This window comes from Oncorhynchus tshawytscha, linkage group LG10, assembly GCF_018296145.1.
Source record: "Oncorhynchus tshawytscha isolate Ot180627B linkage group LG10, Otsh_v2.0, whole genome shotgun sequence".
NCBI lineage: Eukaryota > Metazoa > Chordata > Actinopteri > Salmoniformes > Salmonidae > Oncorhynchus > Oncorhynchus tshawytscha.
Window position 1 is genome coordinate 59,663,026 of NC_056438.1, and position 17,886 is coordinate 59,680,911.

The following is a 17,886-nucleotide window of genomic DNA, read 5'->3' on the forward strand; positions in this document are numbered from 1 at the left end:
TGCAGTGGTCGTGGGTCAGGCGGTGAGTGGCGGCTAGCATAGCAACAGTTTTACTATGTGGAGGGACTACCACCGTCACTTGCCCAGACAGAGATCAATTAACCAAATATAGATGGAGTTACAGTGAAACAAAATCACATGAATTGATTATCAGACAAGTCACAGGCTTTTAGTGCCAAAATGCAAAACATTTTGGGACTATATCAACAATGGATTAATTTAAGAAATACCAAAAGATAGTTTTGGATGAAATTTTCCGATAAACTACTTAACATGCTATCAAAATGTGCTAATCAGTTCTGCTCAAACTAGACAAAATATGATCATGAGCACTCACCTCAACTTAGCTAACATTTTCCCAGCCTAAGAAAAATTGTAGCCAAATGGAGATTCAGTGAAAATAATGCTTTTCTTAGACTCAGAGCAGTGTGATGGCATTGTCCCAATCCAAATGGTGCTGAAATGATCAAGTTTCCAACACATGACTATTGCTTTAAATTGATTATAAAGATTGGATATGACTTTGGGAGTTTTATTAAACAACAATTTTAAACATGCCTTCAATTGCATTAGCCTAATTTATTCCAATATGTTCTTTGTTCAGTTGATCATAACTCGGCCTGAGGTGAGTTTTCCAGTCTCCTCGCTTTTCTAAGACTAGGGCTGTTTCCTCGTCTACGCTGCTGCCAGCCTATGCTGCCAGCCTCTGAAGCCTTGTTCTCAACACCAGTTTAAATCAATAAGCTGTTTTCTAGAAATCAATTTTTTCTGGTTCGTGCTCATTACATTTCTGTGTCGGACCAGGCTTGGGCTCAGGCTTAAGCTCACCGGGGTTGGGTAAGACCAGGCTAGAATTTTCGGGCCTGGCGACAACTCTAGCTCAGAGCCCTGATATGTAGCAGTTTGTCATGGTTATTCCTAGCCCTTCCCCAGCCAGCAATAATGCTCACATGGCCTACGTTTGGACAATAGTAACAACATGGGAAGTTGGGAAAAGTGTTTGTAGTTCATTGTGCTAAGTTGCCATCATGAATTCTCAGGATAGATGTGAGGAGCTACCGGAGAATGTTCAAGAATGTAATGACAAATAATTTTATTGCAACACAGTCCATAGAATACTACGTTGCTTGATTGGGACAAAATTGCTTGCATTGTGTGTGTGCACCACAAGGTCTGTTCTCCACAGTTGACTTGAAGTGTGTGGTAGCTCACCTGAAGTGTTTAATAGCCTGCAGCTCAGGACCGTTAACCTCCACTAATATTGAGTTAATAAAGTCTTCCTGCCCAGTGTTGGCCTAGATCGATGTCTTTGCCATGAGAAAATTTGGTATTTTTATGTGACAGATTCATTATTTAGTAATGGATTATTTGGTTACTTTGTGGCAATGGAGGCTGCTGATGGGAGAACGGCTCATATTGATGGCTGGAATGGAGTCAATGGAATGGTATCAACCACATGGAAACCACGTTTGATGTGTTTAATACCATTCCATTGACTCCATTCCAGCCATCATTATGTGCCGTCCTCCCCTCAGCAGCCTCCACTGCTTTGTGGGGCACTTGGCTGGAAATATGCAAGCCTCAGTGGTTCGGTTTAGTGTGTGAGCGAGGGACAGCCACTGTAATCAAAGGCTGCTAGCTAGGTTTGGATTTACAAATCAAAGGCTATGCCACTTTGGCTGTTGGGACTTAGGGTGTGATTTGAAGTAATGCACAGTTAAAACTGACTCATTCCATGCTTCCCGAGTGGTGCAGCGGTCTAAGACACTTCATCGCAGTGCTTGAGGCGCCACTTCGGACCCGGATTTGATCCCAGGCTGTGTTACAACTGGCCGTTACCAGGAGTCCCATATGGCGGCACACAATTGGCCCGTCGTTGTCCGGGTTTGGCAGGGGGGTGGACTACACTTGGCCCATCGCGCTCTAGCGACTCTTTGTGGCAGCCCGAACACCTACAGGCTAACTTCAGTCGTCCATTAAACAGTTTTTCCTCCGTCACATTTGTGTGGCTGGCTTCCGGGTTAAGCTTGTGGGTGTTAAGAATCGCGGTTTGGCGGGTAATGTTTCGGAGGACGCATGACACAACCTTCGCCTCTCCCGAACACGTTGGGGAGTTGCAGCAATGAGACAAGATAGTAATTGGATTGAAATTGGATATCACGAAGTTGGCAGGAAAAGAGGGTTTAATACAAAATGTTTAATAAACTGACTCATTTCACTGCCAATAAGCCTGCTGGGCATCATAATATTTCCACCTGTATTGGCCCCCTCTAATATTTATTTATTTATTTCACTCTCACCTCTCTCGCGCCTCTCTCTCGCTCTGACTTTGCTCTTTCTCTCTCTGTCACCCACTTTTTCATTTTCATTCCATTAATGTTTAATTATGTCCATATCCTGAGATGAAAATTATGACTCTAATCTTTCCCAGATAATCGGTAGTTATGTAACAGGCTGCGTCTGGCCATATGAACAGTCGATGATGGCGGCATGGCAGCTTGGTTTTTCTCATTCCCTTCTTCTCTCCTAGGTGTGTCGGTGGAAGCTGCTGCTGTTGAGGGGGTGGAGCAAGAGACTGAGGTGTCTGTCAACAAGGACCGGAGCCAATTACATACAGGTAGGTCTCACCACCACCTTAATCCATTACTATAGCCAAATATTAGCTTTACTTTCAATGTATAGTTCTTCCTGTACTTCTATTTCCACTTCCTCACAATAATTGGTAGTCATTTTTGAATAGGCCCTATACCAGCTTAGTTTAGGCAACGTCTGTTGCTTGACATATTGGTGTTAAATTAGCCTGTGTTGTGCATCCATTCTGGTTTATCATTGATTGGTTTCCATGATTACATTATATTGACGTGTCCTGTGTTGTGATCTCTGTTTACTTTCTCAGAAATGCAACCAGCAGCAGAGACCCTGATCACTTCAAAAGAGAGTCCTGAGTCTCCCAGGTTGAACAAGCAGGAGCCTGAGCAGCCCATACATCTGGCAACCCAGACTCTAGCAGAGCCAGAGCAGCCACAGGATATGACAACAGGAATGACCAAGTCAGCAAACACAGAACTCTCTTCTGAAAAGAGGGTGGTCAAACCCAGACCCAGCACAGAGGACATTAAGGCCTTGACCCCACCCACCACCACCACCAAAGAACCTAGTACTGCATCCGTAACCATCAAGGAAGAACCCATGGAGGCCTCAGCCTCTGAGCCTTCAGAAGTGGAACAGGTTGAAGGTCCTTCAGGTCTGGAGACTGCAGCGAAGGAGGCTTGGAGGGAGAAACAAATGTCTGGGATTCTGACTGATGGGGTTTCGACGGTGGCCGGCGCCTCGGAAGAGATGGACACCACACCTGAGACTGAGAGCAAGCCTAACCTCTCCCACCTCAGCCCCCCCATCAATGATAAGCCCTACAAGACATCTATGGAAAGACTGGCAGAGATGGCTGCCTCCCCTACCCACTCCTCCCCTAGGAACAGGGGTCCCTCTCCCAGGCAGCCTTCCCAACCCCACCACCCCCACCCTACCATGGGGGAAAACGGCAGCAGCTTCTCCTCCACCACCCTCATACCACTCACCCCTAAGATTGGCATGGGCAAGCCAGCCATCTCCAAGAGGAAGTTCTCCCCAGGCAGACCCAGGGTGAAGCAGGTAAGACATTGGTAGTGCTGGGTGGGTGGCGGGTGTGTTATTCTTAGTATTTCAAGGGTAATCATGCGTTATCCCAAAGCTACAGAATCTCTTTTAGAATCTCTTATTTGCTTATTTATTTAATTATGTATTACTTATTTATGTATTACATAGGTCTGTATTTATTATATTTTCAAAAAGCATGTATAATCCCGGGTTGAAAACCGTAGAGGAATTGTGTTATGCCATTGATCCTCTGTTTGGTCATTGTGTGGGTGAGTGTACGTATCTGATGATGAGAGGTGGAGAAGCATTCTGAATGATCTGCCCCAGAGTGGTGACTTGACTCAGTGGTTTGAAATAGGAACAAAACAAGTGTTGCTGCTGCAGAGAACACTTAACCCGGAGAACTTGCCAGTGGTGGCAGTTGAGAACCATTGTGTCTGTTGTATCATCAGCAGAGTTCAAGGCCGTTCTCACCCTTTCCCCTCAGTTTTCACTTGGTCTGTTGGACTCTAAAAGTCACACTGTGCAGAATGAGAATGTTTATAGAGTTGTATTTCTTAGGCCATATGCAAACACCCTCATCAAGACCGTTCACACACTTTACAAGACTGCAGTATAACATCAAGAATTCAATTGCACCTGTCCTAGACTAGTGTGCCCTCTCCATGGAAATCCTAGTACATGTCTTGTGCATTCTCCCTTGAATACCTTTCATTCGGGTTTTGTTAAACACATTCCTCTTTCATCAAGCCGCTAGTCAGGGACACTGTATGCGGGTTGGGACAAATCTTATGTGCTTAGAACTGGGATATTAATCACACCCATGGCTATGATATATTATGGATGATCCTGAGACTGAGGAGAGTTAAGCTTTGAAACACTGTGTTTTTCTCTCCAGATATATCCTATTTCTTAAATAAACGGTGGGTGTAGACTTAGACTAATTTGTTAGTTCAGGCCTGGAGGATATCTGATGTGGAAATTTGAATACAGTGCAATCTTGTGTACATTCAGATTTAGTGTCTTCAAGTCTAGCATGCTTCTGTCTCGAGGCATGCTCTGTCAGTCGTGCTGCCTGATGTAACCAGGCGTTGTTTTGTCAAAAAGCCAGTGGTATGAGTGAGGCAGTGACACGGAGTTGCCATGGCGAGAGGATGCTGAGGTCTCTTCCTCCTCCTCCTGCTGCTGTTACACGGTGCCGTTACCTTGGCGAATGCTGCTGTGCTGTGTGAACTCAAGGTTGCTGTGCCGACTAACACAATTCTGCTTAACCCATGTAAATGCTGTCTGAATATCTACCTCCAAACATGCCTCAACTTATATGCATGAGAGATCTCTAGGCATGGCTTCAATATATAAAGCATCATGTGCATCATATCATCCTGGTTTTACACCCCAAATCAGAACAGAATCATTAACTCTGCTTTTACTTGGGGTGTGTTGAATTGTCCCAGCAAGCTTCTTCAGCCACTAGCCTTTTTTTAAACTCACTGCATCTTTAACATCACTGTCTCTTATGTTTACACCATCGCTGGCTTGGTTTTTAAGTTGCTGCATTTTGTCGCCCTCCTCCTTCCTTCCTTCCCTCTCCCACTCTCTCACCCCCAACCCGACCCCCCCCCACCTTTACCTTAGGGCGCATGGCATGGGAGCCCCCATAGCAGTGTGAGCTCTCCCTCCTGGTCCCCAGACCAGCCAGAGGGGTGGGACGTCTCAAATACCAGGCAGCTCTCCTCCGGCTGCGGTAGCCCCGGGTGGAGCATCCGAGTGGTAAAGAACCATGGCTCTCTCTCTCTGGAGACCACCAGAACCACCACAGGGCCATGCCACGGCAGTGCCCTGTTTACCACTTAGGCTTTGTGAAGTGCACTGGCAGAGTGATGATTGATGTCACTATCTTAATGATGAACTTTCGTCATTAATCATTCACCTATCAATGCTTCACCAGAGGAGAAGAGACTGGTGAATTCACAGTGAGAGGCTAATTGGGGAATGGTGGATGTGAGCCTATAGTAGCTTAATACAACTCCCCCTTAATGGCAGAATACCTCACTTTTATCTGCCAGAGACGATCCCTTTCTAGGCTTTGTACATGTAACGTTAACCCAAAGCATGGTGCTATAGCTTGGCCTACGTTTGCAGCCCAAGGCAGAAGGTTTCATCTGCGTTTGTTTCTTAGTTTGTTTGTTGTTTTGTTTGATTCATACATTTGTGGGTAAGTTTGGGACAGGGTGGAGATGGGGATTTTATTAAGTTGGCTGTGTGGGCCTGCCCAAGTGGATACTGTAATGTGTCGCCATGGTGACATTAGCGTCACAAGCTCTAGCTCTAAGTGAGGTGGTAATTGCTGGGTCTTAGCAGGGGTCCAGGGCAGGTTAAATGGCACCATACTGTGTGTCAATCAGGGCGTCAGATGGCTGGGGGGCTGGGAGGGACTGGTCTGGAGCTAAATGGGGGATCGGGGGAGAGGTTTGGGTGGTGGGGGAGATTCATGGAAAGTAGACCCCAGTTTGACAGTCGTGATTAGGCCCAACCAGCCACCAGCACCGGAAATGTGTTGACAGCATAATGGAGCTCAAATGGCCAGAATAACATTAGAGGCCCTCTGTCGACAGCCTGGACAGAGAGCCTGGACTCTTTTGTGTTCGAAAGGCTGCCTCGCAGAATGTTGCAGCAGAGAGAGAGGCCTAAGAAAGATCAGAACGTCAACAGGGCTTATTTGATGAAATGGGTTTTGTGTTGTCACCACTGGACAGACTATGCTCTGAACAGTTCTAGAATGTAGAGTAGTCCTAGTTGAATACATTTTCTTCTCTCCTGAATCTGAAATGACTGCTTTTCCCCCTGCATCAATTTATGGTTTATAGCTTGAATGAAGTGCGATTCTAATATTTTTTTAGGTTTGGACTTTTGCAAAACAAACCATTTCTTATCTGTGCGTAGGCTTTGCTTGCACTAGCAACGTTCTACTACCTACCATCCAAGCAAACAACACTGGAGGGGAAATGTCATTACCTCTGTGGAAGTAGACCGAGCTGTTCTTCCTGTTTTACAGTCTTATCTCACTAGATGCCAGCAGCCTCACAGCTCCACAGTGGGCTGCAGGAAAGGTTCTCTATGGCAGACTTTTTAATTAAGCTGACTTCATCGCTCAGGTCTAGCAAGCCAGGACGCACGCGCGTGTTTCTGTGTGAGACCAAGCGCGACCTGTGCAATTGTGTGCGTTTCTCTCCGTGTGCTGTGTGTGAGTATGTGTGTGTGTTTTCTCTTTGTGTGTGTGTTAGTTTAGAAGGAGCACTAAGGTGTGTGTGTGTGTGTTTCTCTCTGTCTGCAGGGTCGAGGGTCAGGCTTCCCTGGGAGGAGGCGACCCAGAGGGGCGGGGCTGTCGGGCAGAGGAGGGCGGGGCCGAGCCAGGGGGAAGAACGGCGCCAGTCCCACAGTCAACCCGGGGGTAGGCTATGTCACCAACACCAACCAACCTGATCACTTTAGTTGACACTAATCCATTACAATGAATTGGTAGGCAAAGCACTGTTTTATTTACCCCTTATCCATGAGTGTCCTAGGTTCCCTGGTGTGTATTGTAAACAGACCAGATTATGTTCTAGCTGTAAAGACTGCAACATAAAAACACAATCCTCCCAGTGGGCATGTTACTCAATAGCAAAGGGTATTGACACAGCATTAGTGTCGCAGTCTAATGCTAATCAATAGCGATATCTTGGCATTGTCTTGTGATGCTGTCATCTTCACGTGCTGTGAGACAATCACATGTTAGGACATGCCCTATAATTAAGCCCTATGGAGATGTAGGCTATACCCCTGTATTATTGGTAAGAAATCAGAGGATAATTTTTCTCATACAGGGACACAATCCTTCTCAATCCATACTGACTGTGAATGTGTGCATCATGCTTCATAACATGCAGGTGACCTCCATGGAATCACCATACCAGGTAAAGGAAGAAGAGGAGAATGCCATGCACAACACTGTGGTCATATTCTCCAGCAACGACAGTTTCACATTGAAACAGGTGGGCATGTGTATTTGTACACAATTTATACATTCACTGTACCTTTAACAATTATTCAATTATTCCCTCTTACCCTAGTACAGTGGAACTTTGAATCTCTATTACTGTATGTAAACTCCATTTGTTTCCCTCTCAGGACATGTGTGTGGTGTGTGGGAGTTTTGGTCTGGGTGCTGAGGGTCGTCTCCTGGCCTGTGCCCAGTGTGGGCAGTGCTACCACCCATTCTGTGTTGGCATCAAGGTAAGTCCCTTACAGTGGCAGAGTCACTCTGAGGTCTTCGTGAAGATTGATACTACATAAGAACAGGAAACATGGGAACTCCAGTTATGATTGGGCTCAGGGTTAATTGTCTACAGATTTCAAATCCTTTGAATTGTGTAGCCAAGATTTTAACCTGGATATGATTGATTCAGTGTGTGCGAGTGTCAACTGGATTAAACGGACCATGTTAACTCTGTAATCAGATGACGCTCGGCTCAAGTTGCTTCTATCCTTCTATCTTAATGCTGCCAATTACTGCAAACAAAACTCTTTAGTGTAGCTCAGCTGGACAGCGATATATCAATGTCCATTACTATAGGACTGTTTTACTGAGACAAGCGCACGCAATGTGGACTTTTGCCAATATCCTCACACAACCCATCTGATCCTGTCCTCTCCTCATCCCAGATCACCAAGGTGTTGTTGAATAAAGGCTGGCGCTGTCTGGAGTGTACGGTGTGTGAAGCGTGCGGCCAGGCCACCGACCCGGGCCGTCTGCTGCTGTGTGACGACTGTGACATCAGCTACCACACCTACTGCCTGGACCCTCCGCTGCAGAACGTTCCCAAGGACAGCTGGAAGTGCAAATGGTGTGTAGCTGCCTGCTGCCTCATCTGTGCACCCCCTCAACCTCTTCTTATTATTATAACATGGTTGTGTCCCAAATGGCCCCCTATTCTCTATATAGTATAACATCAATATTCGTAGATGTAAGTGAAAAGTCAAAGTACCAGTAACAAAACTTGATTATTTGCCGTCCCCTCACAGAGAAAAAACTTTCTTTTTCCTCCATGAATGATTGAGTTGTTATTTCTCAATGCCCTGTACTTAGTGTACAACCACCTGAATGTACTACTCACCTCTTCATTGACACCTGTCCTCACTCCCTCTCCTGTGCCCTCCTGCAGGTGTGTGTCCTGTACCCAGTGTGGTGCCACCTCGCCAGGCCGGAGGTGTGAGTGGCAGAATAATTACACCCAGTGCGCCCCCTGTGCCAGCCTGGCAACGTGCCCCTTCTGTCTCCAGGACTACAGCGAGGGCGAGATTGTGGTGCAGTGCCGCCAATGCGACAGGTGGGCCCCCTGCTCCTCCCCAACCAGCCAAATGTCTTTATTATATTATTATTATATTATGTACATGTTAACCACCATTTCATGTGAAGTGCAGTCTGTCACATCAGAGACTTACAGCCCCTTTATGGTACCCTTAACCCCAACCCCCTTCTTCCCCTGCCCCTTTATGGTACCTTTAAACCCAACCCCCTTCTAGCCCTGCCCCTTTATGGTACCCTTAACCCCAACCCCTTCCTCCCCTGCCCCTTTATGGTACCCTTAAACCCAACCCCTTCCTCCCCTGCCCCTTTATGGTACCCTTAACCCCAACCCCCTTCCCCCTTGCCCCTTTATGGTACCCTTAACCCCAACCCCCTTCCGCCCCTGCCCCTTTATGGTACCCTTAACCCCCTTCTCCTCCTGCTTCTTTATGGTACCCTTAACCCCAACCCCTTCCGCCCCTGCCCCATTATAGTACCCTTAACCCCCTTCTCCTCCTGCCCCTTTATGGTACCCTTAACCCCAACCCCCTTCTGCCCCTGCCCCTTTATGGTACCCTTAACCCCAACCTCCTTCTCCTCCTGCCCCTTCATGGTACCCTTAACCCCAACCTCCTTCTCCTCCTGCCCCTTCATGGTACCCTTAACCCCAACCCCTTCTCCTCCTGCCCCTTTATGGTACCCTTAACCCCTACCTCCTTCTCCTCCTGCCCCTTCATGGCACCCTTAACTCCAACCCCCTTCTCCTCCTGCCCCTTTATGGTTCCCTTAACCCCAAACCCTTTTCCTCCTGCCCCTTTATGGTACCCTTACTCCAACCCCTTCTCCTCCTGCCCATTTATGGTTCCCTTAACCCCAACCCCTTCTCCTCCTGACACTTTATGGTTCCCTTAACCCCAACCCCTTCTCCTCCTACCCCTTTATGGTACCCTTAACCCCCTTCTCCTCCTGCCCCTTTATGGTTCCCTAACCCCAACCCCCTTCTCCTCCTGCCCCTTTATGGTTCCCTTAACCCCAACCCCTTCTCCTCCAGCCCCTTTATGGACCCTTAACCCCCTTTTCCTCCTGCCACTTTAGAGTATCCTTAACCCCTTCTTACCTTGCCCCTTTATGGTACCCTTAATATCAACCCCCTTCTCCTCCTGCCCCTTTATGGTACCATTAACCCCAACCCCCTTCTCCTCCTGCCCCTTTATGGTACCCTTAACCCCAACCCCATTGTCCCTCTGTCGTAACCCCAACCTCTTCTCCCTCTTCTTCCTCACCCATAGATGGATCCATGGTTCCTGCCAGGGTCTCCATTCGGAAGAGGATGTGGAGAAAGCAGCAGACAGCAGCTTTGACTGCACCATGTGCCGGGTCCACAAGTCCTCCAAGGGTAAGGACTACTAGCTACAGTATAGCCTTCTGAAACCTTGCTACATTATCTGAGCCTTGCAGGCTGCAGCCAATTAATCATTGGCTTTTGTGTCCCTCTTCACTGCATCAACAGCACTAGTTTCCAAGGCCAGAGACTCCATTGAGCCGGCAGTTATGACGCAAGTTGTCACAAAGGCTAAAGAAATGGGTAAGAAGAACATACGTCTGTCTGCCTTTTGTGTTTTTAGATATTTCTTCTAGATATTTCTTGTCGATTGAGAGATATCTTCATCTCAGAGTGGCCTTTTAACTCTTCAACTTAAAGGAAAACTCCACCCAAAAACTATCTTTTGGTATTTGTTCTATTAGTGCATGGTTGACATAGACCCAACATATTTTGCTTGTCAGCAATCAAGTTTTCAAGATATGTAACTTTCAATATACAGAAATCATCCCTGTATGATGCTAACACAGCATCATATTATGCAAAGGTTACATATCTTGAAAACGACTTTCAATCAACTTGGACAATCCAGTACATTCATTCATTCCAGTTCATCTAGGGCCATCATACATTACCATAACCGTGTGAGTTGTGTGTGTGTGTGTGTGCTTGTGCCTTTCAGACTTGGCGAGGACGTACACTCAGGACGGTGTGTGTCTGACGGAGTCGGGCCGGTGTCAGCTCCAGAGCCTGTCGGCCCCTGCATCGCGGCGTAGGAAACCCAAGCCCAAGCTGAAGCTGAAGATCATCAACCAGAATAGTGTGGCAGTGCTGCAGGCCCCCATGGACCTGCTGTCAGAACACTCCCGGGACGAGGACATGGAGGACCACAGAGGTGCCTGACTTTATTGATTTTTTTCACAATAGTTTAATGGATCTTACCCCCAGCTCAGTATACAGCAAAAACAAAACAATAAATAAGGCCCCTTTTACAAAACATATGCAGTTATGACATTGTCATTGATTGTCTTGAGAATGTAACCAGAGGGGCCTGACTTTAAATACAACAAGCTTGTCAGAAAACACTATGGACCAGTTTCCTGTACACAAATTAACACTAGTCCTGGATTAAGAAGCACCTTTCCTCTGAAATGGCAGTAGTCCTTCACATTCTCAAATTCACATGACTCTTGACAGCAGACGAATAGGTGGTGGGGTAGAGTTGGGGCTGCACTTAATTACGAGGTAAATTCCCAAAATGGAAAATTCCAGAAGTTCAATTAGGTTAATCTCTTGAAGATGACTGGAGTTGAAATTGAATTGACCCTGGGTGCTGTTGCTTGGGGGGGGTACTTCCCCTTGTCTGTCTGCTCATCACCTCTCACTCATTCACTCACTCGCAGAGACGGACCTTTCTCTGGACTGTGACGGGAAGTCTGACTCGAGCCCGGAGCGAGAGCCAGCTGAAGACAAGTCCAAGGGGGCCGACGACAGCAAGAAGAGGAAGAGGAAGCCGTACCGGCCGGGTAGGGCACCTGATTGGAGGAGACAGCTCCTCTGGAGCGTGAAATGGTGCAGTACGTGCCGCACAGCTAGCCAAGCTCAGGGATGACAAGACAAGGCCTTGGAAGCAAAGAAAGAAAGAGGGCTCATTCCGGGGGTTATAAATGGTGTTTTCTGTAGTCTGGATTAAAGATGTTTCCTTATCTAGTGAAAAGCATTGATCCGTGCTTTATTAAACCACCAAGAAGAAGACCCACGTGTTCGTTTTCCGCCCAACACCAATTTCCAAATTGAACCGAGATCAGTAGCATTCTAATGAAAGTTCCCTATGACAATTTGGATATTTTACTTGCTAAGAACCAGCAATCTTATCTCCCCCAATTTGTTTATAAGCTTTTCACTGAACAGTTGGAGAGTATGGAGTGATTGTTAGTTGTGTTGGTTCATTGTTGAACATCTTTTTCTCAGGCATCGGTGGCTTCATGGTGCGCCAGCGGAGCCGTCCAGGTCAGGGCCCAGGCAAGGCCAAACGATCCCTGAGCAGGAAGGATTCCTCTGGCTCTGTTTCTGAACCCCCCACAGGGAAGGAGGAGGGTCAGTTTTCACACAACTCATCTACCCAAGTCCAATGCATCTTCAACTGCTATTGCCTGAATATCCTATTTCTACCTCTGTTGTACAAATAGAAAAATGACTCCTGTTTTAATCATTGGTGCTCGTGATTTTTGTTTTCTTGTAGAATACATAAACCTAATAAAAAGATTCTATATTTTTAAGGACAAGATTCTGATCCAAATGTTCTGCCCCTACTGCAGGCTGGGGAGAGGTGCTGCCTGACACCCCTTTGGAACAGACTCCCCCTGGGCTGGAGGCCCCAGAGAAGATCAAGAAACGCTATAGGAAGAAGAAAACCAAGCTAGAGGAGGCCTTTCCCACCTACCTGCAGGTCAGTCCCACATCTACATTATGACTCCGACATTTGTCTCAGGGTTTATGTGATTTGGAAGATGTGTTGTTGTTTTTAGAACTGAGGGAATATGTGCAGCCATGATTTCCTTTCATAATTAGAACGTTACAATCAGGCAACACAGCAATTTGGTAGGCAAATTGTTTGGAGTAGAGGCTGTCTTGCTGCAAAAAACATCTTAGGATCCTCCATATGCAGATAAATAATTGTCTGAATAAGCTGCCAATCCAAATGTCAACCATTTTCTGTATTTAAAAATCGAGGCAACCATTCATAGATGCAGTAGCACCCTGACAGCCTGGAACGTCATGTTGCATTTACATAAAAAGTAGTTATCTCACCCAATGGGAGGCCTGAGAATACAGATAATACTCGGCATACTGCCTGGCAACAACTTAAAGATGGACCATTGGAGATGGCGGCCCCGTCTTTGTGCTTTCTTAAAGTAGGAGAGAATGCCTACAGGCGTTACCCTGAGTGGGTAGCTTTACATCCTCTACTACTCTTCCTCTCCAAATGACCTCAGTTTGGGTTGGGAATCGATGCATTACGTTTACATAAATGTTTTGTTATTTAGCAGTCTTATTCCGAGCGACTTACAATTTGTGCATTCGTCTTAAGATAGCTAGGTGAGACAACATATCACAAACGTATCAAGAACATTTTCCCTCAAGTATTAATCAGCAAAGTCAGTGCTAGTAGGAAAGGTTAGTGCCATTTGTTGGGGAGGGGGTGGTTGGGGAGGGAATGCGGTTGGGGAGGGAAGGCGTTGGGGGCGCCGTGAGTTCTCTCTCTCTCTCTCTCTCTCTCTCTCTCTCACTCTCTATTTATCTCTCTCCCTCCCTTCCTCTCTCGTCTCAAACCCTGAGCTCTATGTCACCTTGTGTTGGCCCGAAACCGATGAGATGTGAGGAGGTGCATTAAGCCATGGGCATCTGTCACTGCTGGTCTGTACTCCACAGCAGGAGGGCCAGGCCCAGAGACCAAGTAAAACCTAAAGGGCCCCGACACCCAACACAGAGGAGGAGCACATTGGATTAATGATTTAAATGGTAAACTAGGCTTTTAATGTCCCAGCACAGTGGTTTGGCTGCAGCAGTCATGTGTCCATCCGCTGAAGAGATAAGACATTGCTGATGGGGAGACGTGGATCCATCTACACTGGTAGAGAGAGAGAGTCCACTGACACGACTATTGGCAAAAGCAGCAGAAGTGTTTGCCTCAATGCGTCTCCTTGTCAACTTTGTTCTGCATAGCATATAAAAAAAGAAGAAATACAAACAGAAGGGATTGATCATGTTTCTGTGCCTCTTGATAAAAGGTGGGAGATATCAAAGGTTGTCAGTTATCCTGAAGTATGGTGTGTCTATCGAGAATTGACCCATGCTGTGTTGTCTAGGAGGCGTTCTTCGGTAAGGACCTGCTGGATAAGAGCAAGCAGAGCAGGCAACAGGCGGTGGAGTCTGGCCGAATGGAGGAGGGCCAAGCAAGGGCCGGAGCCGGGCCCCAGAGGGACAGGAAGCAACCCACCACCAGCTTCCTGGACCCCTCCTCGTACCCCCTCCTCAGTGTGACCTCGGGCACATCCAGACCCACCAGACCACCAGGACCTCGTATGTACTACACAGATAGACACAGACACTCACACACACACATGCTCGCACACTCACACACACACGCACTCTTTTCCATTGATCCATGCTGTGGTTCCTGACTGTCTGTCTTCTCATCCACAGAGCCCTCTGAAGAACCTCTAGTGGATCTGTCGGAGGTTCTCAATACGGATGCAGATCTCCTGGGAATGCTGGGGAAACAGACAGGTGTCTCTGGTATGTCACTGATCTCTGAGGCTGTCATCGTGGGAGGAGTTTACTGCTAGCCTGAGATGTCTTGCTGTCTGTCTTTTCAAAATGTCACTTTCTCTTGTCACATACTTTTCATAATTATTTTGGACATCTTGTGTTTTGTTTGATCTTTATTTGACGTTGTTTCAGGTGTGTTTTGTGCATTTTTGTTTGGTTTCAGTTTGGTTTCCTTGCTCTGTCTCCACTCTGTTTCATTCACTCATCTTGTGTCTTGATTTGGGTTCTGTTTCTGTAGGTCTTGATTTTTTCCATTTCCAGGTTGACACCTCACCTCCTCCTTTTGGTAAGGGCTCCATGGCATTAGTAGCAATAGTACATTCGCATTCATTTACCGTTTCTGTGGCAAGCTTTTTAATTAGGCTGACTTCATCGCTCGAGTCTAGGAAGTTGGGACGTGTGAGTGTATGCATCCGCACATTGGGGTGTGAGAGTGCTTCTTTGGGCTCATCTTTACATGCATGATCTCATGTCAACAATAGCCTCTCACAAATAAAAGGTGTCCCCATCCTTTGTTTGGTTTTTGGTTCAGTTTGTGACATTCAAGGCAAACTGACTTTAGAAACGTGTGAGTGATTCAGATTCTCACTGAAACAATCGGTCAAGGACTGGCTCTCTATTCAAACTCAGAAAATGAACAATTTAGAGGCAAACGATTTAGCGAGAATGAGAGGCCTTGGTGAGTGGCCTTCAATATAGTGATGACACCGAAGGTCTCAGTCTCTCTCGTCCCTGCTCTGTGATTGGTGGAGAATGGCTTAGCAACTCCACTGAGGCCAATATGCTTCCTTTGTTCTTTCTCAGTAAATACTTAAGATTCCCTCAGTATTTATTTGATTAAATAAAAAGTATTGGTAGCTCAGTTTGCAGCAGTCGTCCTGATGTTGATTGATAGATGGATGGATGGTTGTAATGTGTTTTGTGAGGATAGTAGAGATTGTGTTGAGATTCAGAGATACATCTCAAAGGATAACCTTCATGAGTAATCCTGCTAAGCTAGCACCATTATCATCTTAATTTAATTTCCACACAATGCAGATATTCCCCTTATTTTATTCAAATGAGATTCAAAGTTTATCAGCTAGACAAAGTTCTAATTAAAATTGCTGAAGGAAACATGTTTTAATCTACATTATATGGAGAATAAACACAGAATCACAGATTGATTGCAGTATTCTTTGAAGTCTGTCTACCTTGCATAGTTGTTAGTGTGTATCTTTGTTAACACGTGTGTTATTCAATGTGTGTTTTGTATGTGTCTGTGTGTGTACATATGTGTGTGTTTCCTCAGTTGGTCTGGACATTGGACCCCTGACAGACAGCTCCCCAGCGCAGTCTCAGTCCGGCCGGAGGCCACTCCGTACGCTCCCAGATGAACATCTGGACGGGATCCTCAGTCCAGAGCTGGAGATGGCTGACGGTCTGGAGATGGCTGACGGTCAGTAAGGGGCCTGGTGGTCAACACCAGGTCTTGTGCTGACATCTGTTTTTCAGAACCCACATAGACACTTCACTTCTTGGTATAGCTCTGATCACTGAGTATCCATTTACTGAGGTAAATAATCTATTTTTCTTCTGGTTTTAGAATCGATTCTCAGCAAACTCTACAAAATACCAGGTTGGTTATTAGTAACCACTATTTTTGTAATCACTCTGTCCGTTCCTCTCCTTCAGAGAACCAGGGTTAAACATAACCGAACGTTAGTATTATCTGTCTCTATCTGTTTTAACTGTGTTGTCTCTGTTGGTGCCCCCCATAGAGCTGGAGGGGAAGGACGTGGAGGACCTGTTCACTGCCGTCCTGAGCCCCAGCCATCCACCACAGCTGCCTCACCCCCACGGCCCACCTGGAGCCAGCCTGACACACCCACATGCAGGTATGATACCTATATTGATCCTGTAGCAGTTACTGGCAGTCTTTCGCTCTTATCTGAATATGTTATCAGACCTATGTAACCAGCTGGGTCTTCAGTGTACCACAAAACAGCCCACTGAGATAAAGCCTAGGCATTAGCTCTGGGAGCCAATGCAAGTATTCAGGTCTCAGGTGAGGTTGCTTGTCACGTGAGCATGGTTTGCCCAAAGTAATGCATTGATATAATAATTTGTTTTTCCATACAGGGAATGCCATGTTTCCACGGATGCCAATGATAAACGGGCTGATGGGACCTAACCAACGATTCCCTCTGAATCCGCCCCATCCCGGAGCAGAATCATGTATCCCAGATAACTTCTCCCCCCTCCACCGCATGCCTTTCACTGACAATCCAAGGTACTAACTGCAAAACTTACCTTGCCCTGGAAAGCACTCTCTCTATCCACATAATGATCTGACAAACTGTAATGAATGCTATGTCATACATGCCGGATTAGTATTTGAAGGTATCTGCCTAACATTTACATTTTAGTCATTTAGCAGACGCTCTTATCCAGAGCAACTTACAGTTAGTGCATTAAGATAGATAGGTGGGACAACCACATATCTCAGTCATAGTAAGTACACAGTATGTAGCATAACTACACGATTCAAACACCTCAAATTGCAAACATTGCTAGTGACTCAGTTACTGGCGGAAGCTTGTGCTCTACCAAACAATGAAAATGATAACTACATGTTTTTTTGTACGGTACCAGTCAAAACTGTGTACACACCTACTCATTCAAGGGTTTTTCATTATTTCTACTATTTTTACATTGTAGAATAATAGTGAAGACATCAAAACCATGAAATAACACATATGGACCCATGTAGTAAACAAAAAAGTGTTAAACAAATCAAAAATAGATTTTATATTCTTCACCCATTGCCCTGATGACAGCTACTGTATGCACACTTTTGGCATTCCTTCACTCTGCGGTCCAACTCATCAAAAACCATCTCAATTGGGTTGAGGTTGGTGATTGTGGAGGCCAGGTCATCTGATACAGCACTCCATCACTCTCCTTATTGGTCAAATAGCCCTTACACAGCCTGGATGTGTGTTTTGGGTCATTGTCCTGTTGAAAAACAAATGATAGTCCCAACAAGCACCAACCTGATGGGATGGCATATCGCTGCAGAATGCTGTGGTAGCCATGCTGGTTAAGTGTGCCTTGAATTCTAAATAAATCACAGACCGTTTCAGTTCCTCCATGCTTTACGTTGGGAACCACACATGCAGAGACTATCCGTTCATCCACACCGCGTCTCACAAAGACACGCCAGATGGAATCAAAAATCGCAAATTTGTGCTCATCAGACCAAAGGACCAAAGATTTCCATTGCTAA

General features: G+C 46.1%; 1 protein-coding gene across 1 annotated transcript in view; it reads left to right on the plus strand.

Moving 5' to 3' along the window:
* LOC112260547 (histone-lysine N-methyltransferase 2C) overlaps window positions 1-17,886 on the plus strand; it is a 118,848-nt gene that overhangs the window by 68,005 nt on the left and 32,957 nt on the right. Inside the window, exons 11-31 of the mRNA XM_042329583.1 lie at window positions 2,531-2,617; window positions 2,897-3,651; window positions 5,272-5,406; window positions 6,971-7,087; window positions 7,566-7,670; window positions 7,807-7,911; window positions 8,341-8,522; window positions 8,841-9,005; window positions 10,255-10,361; window positions 10,476-10,550; window positions 10,969-11,181; window positions 11,690-11,812; window positions 12,258-12,383; window positions 12,605-12,735; window positions 14,156-14,369; window positions 14,493-14,585; window positions 14,857-14,904; window positions 15,910-16,056; window positions 16,204-16,236; window positions 16,379-16,495; window positions 16,740-16,890. Of these exons, the coding sequence (XP_042185517.1) occupies window positions 2,531-2,617; window positions 2,897-3,651; window positions 5,272-5,406; window positions 6,971-7,087; window positions 7,566-7,670; window positions 7,807-7,911; window positions 8,341-8,522; window positions 8,841-9,005; window positions 10,255-10,361; window positions 10,476-10,550; window positions 10,969-11,181; window positions 11,690-11,812; window positions 12,258-12,383; window positions 12,605-12,735; window positions 14,156-14,369; window positions 14,493-14,585; window positions 14,857-14,904; window positions 15,910-16,056; window positions 16,204-16,236; window positions 16,379-16,495; window positions 16,740-16,890 (3,229 nt within the window). The remainder of the gene's footprint in view (window positions 1-2,530; window positions 2,618-2,896; window positions 3,652-5,271; window positions 5,407-6,970; window positions 7,088-7,565; window positions 7,671-7,806; window positions 7,912-8,340; window positions 8,523-8,840; window positions 9,006-10,254; window positions 10,362-10,475; window positions 10,551-10,968; window positions 11,182-11,689; window positions 11,813-12,257; window positions 12,384-12,604; window positions 12,736-14,155; window positions 14,370-14,492; window positions 14,586-14,856; window positions 14,905-15,909; window positions 16,057-16,203; window positions 16,237-16,378; window positions 16,496-16,739; window positions 16,891-17,886) is intronic.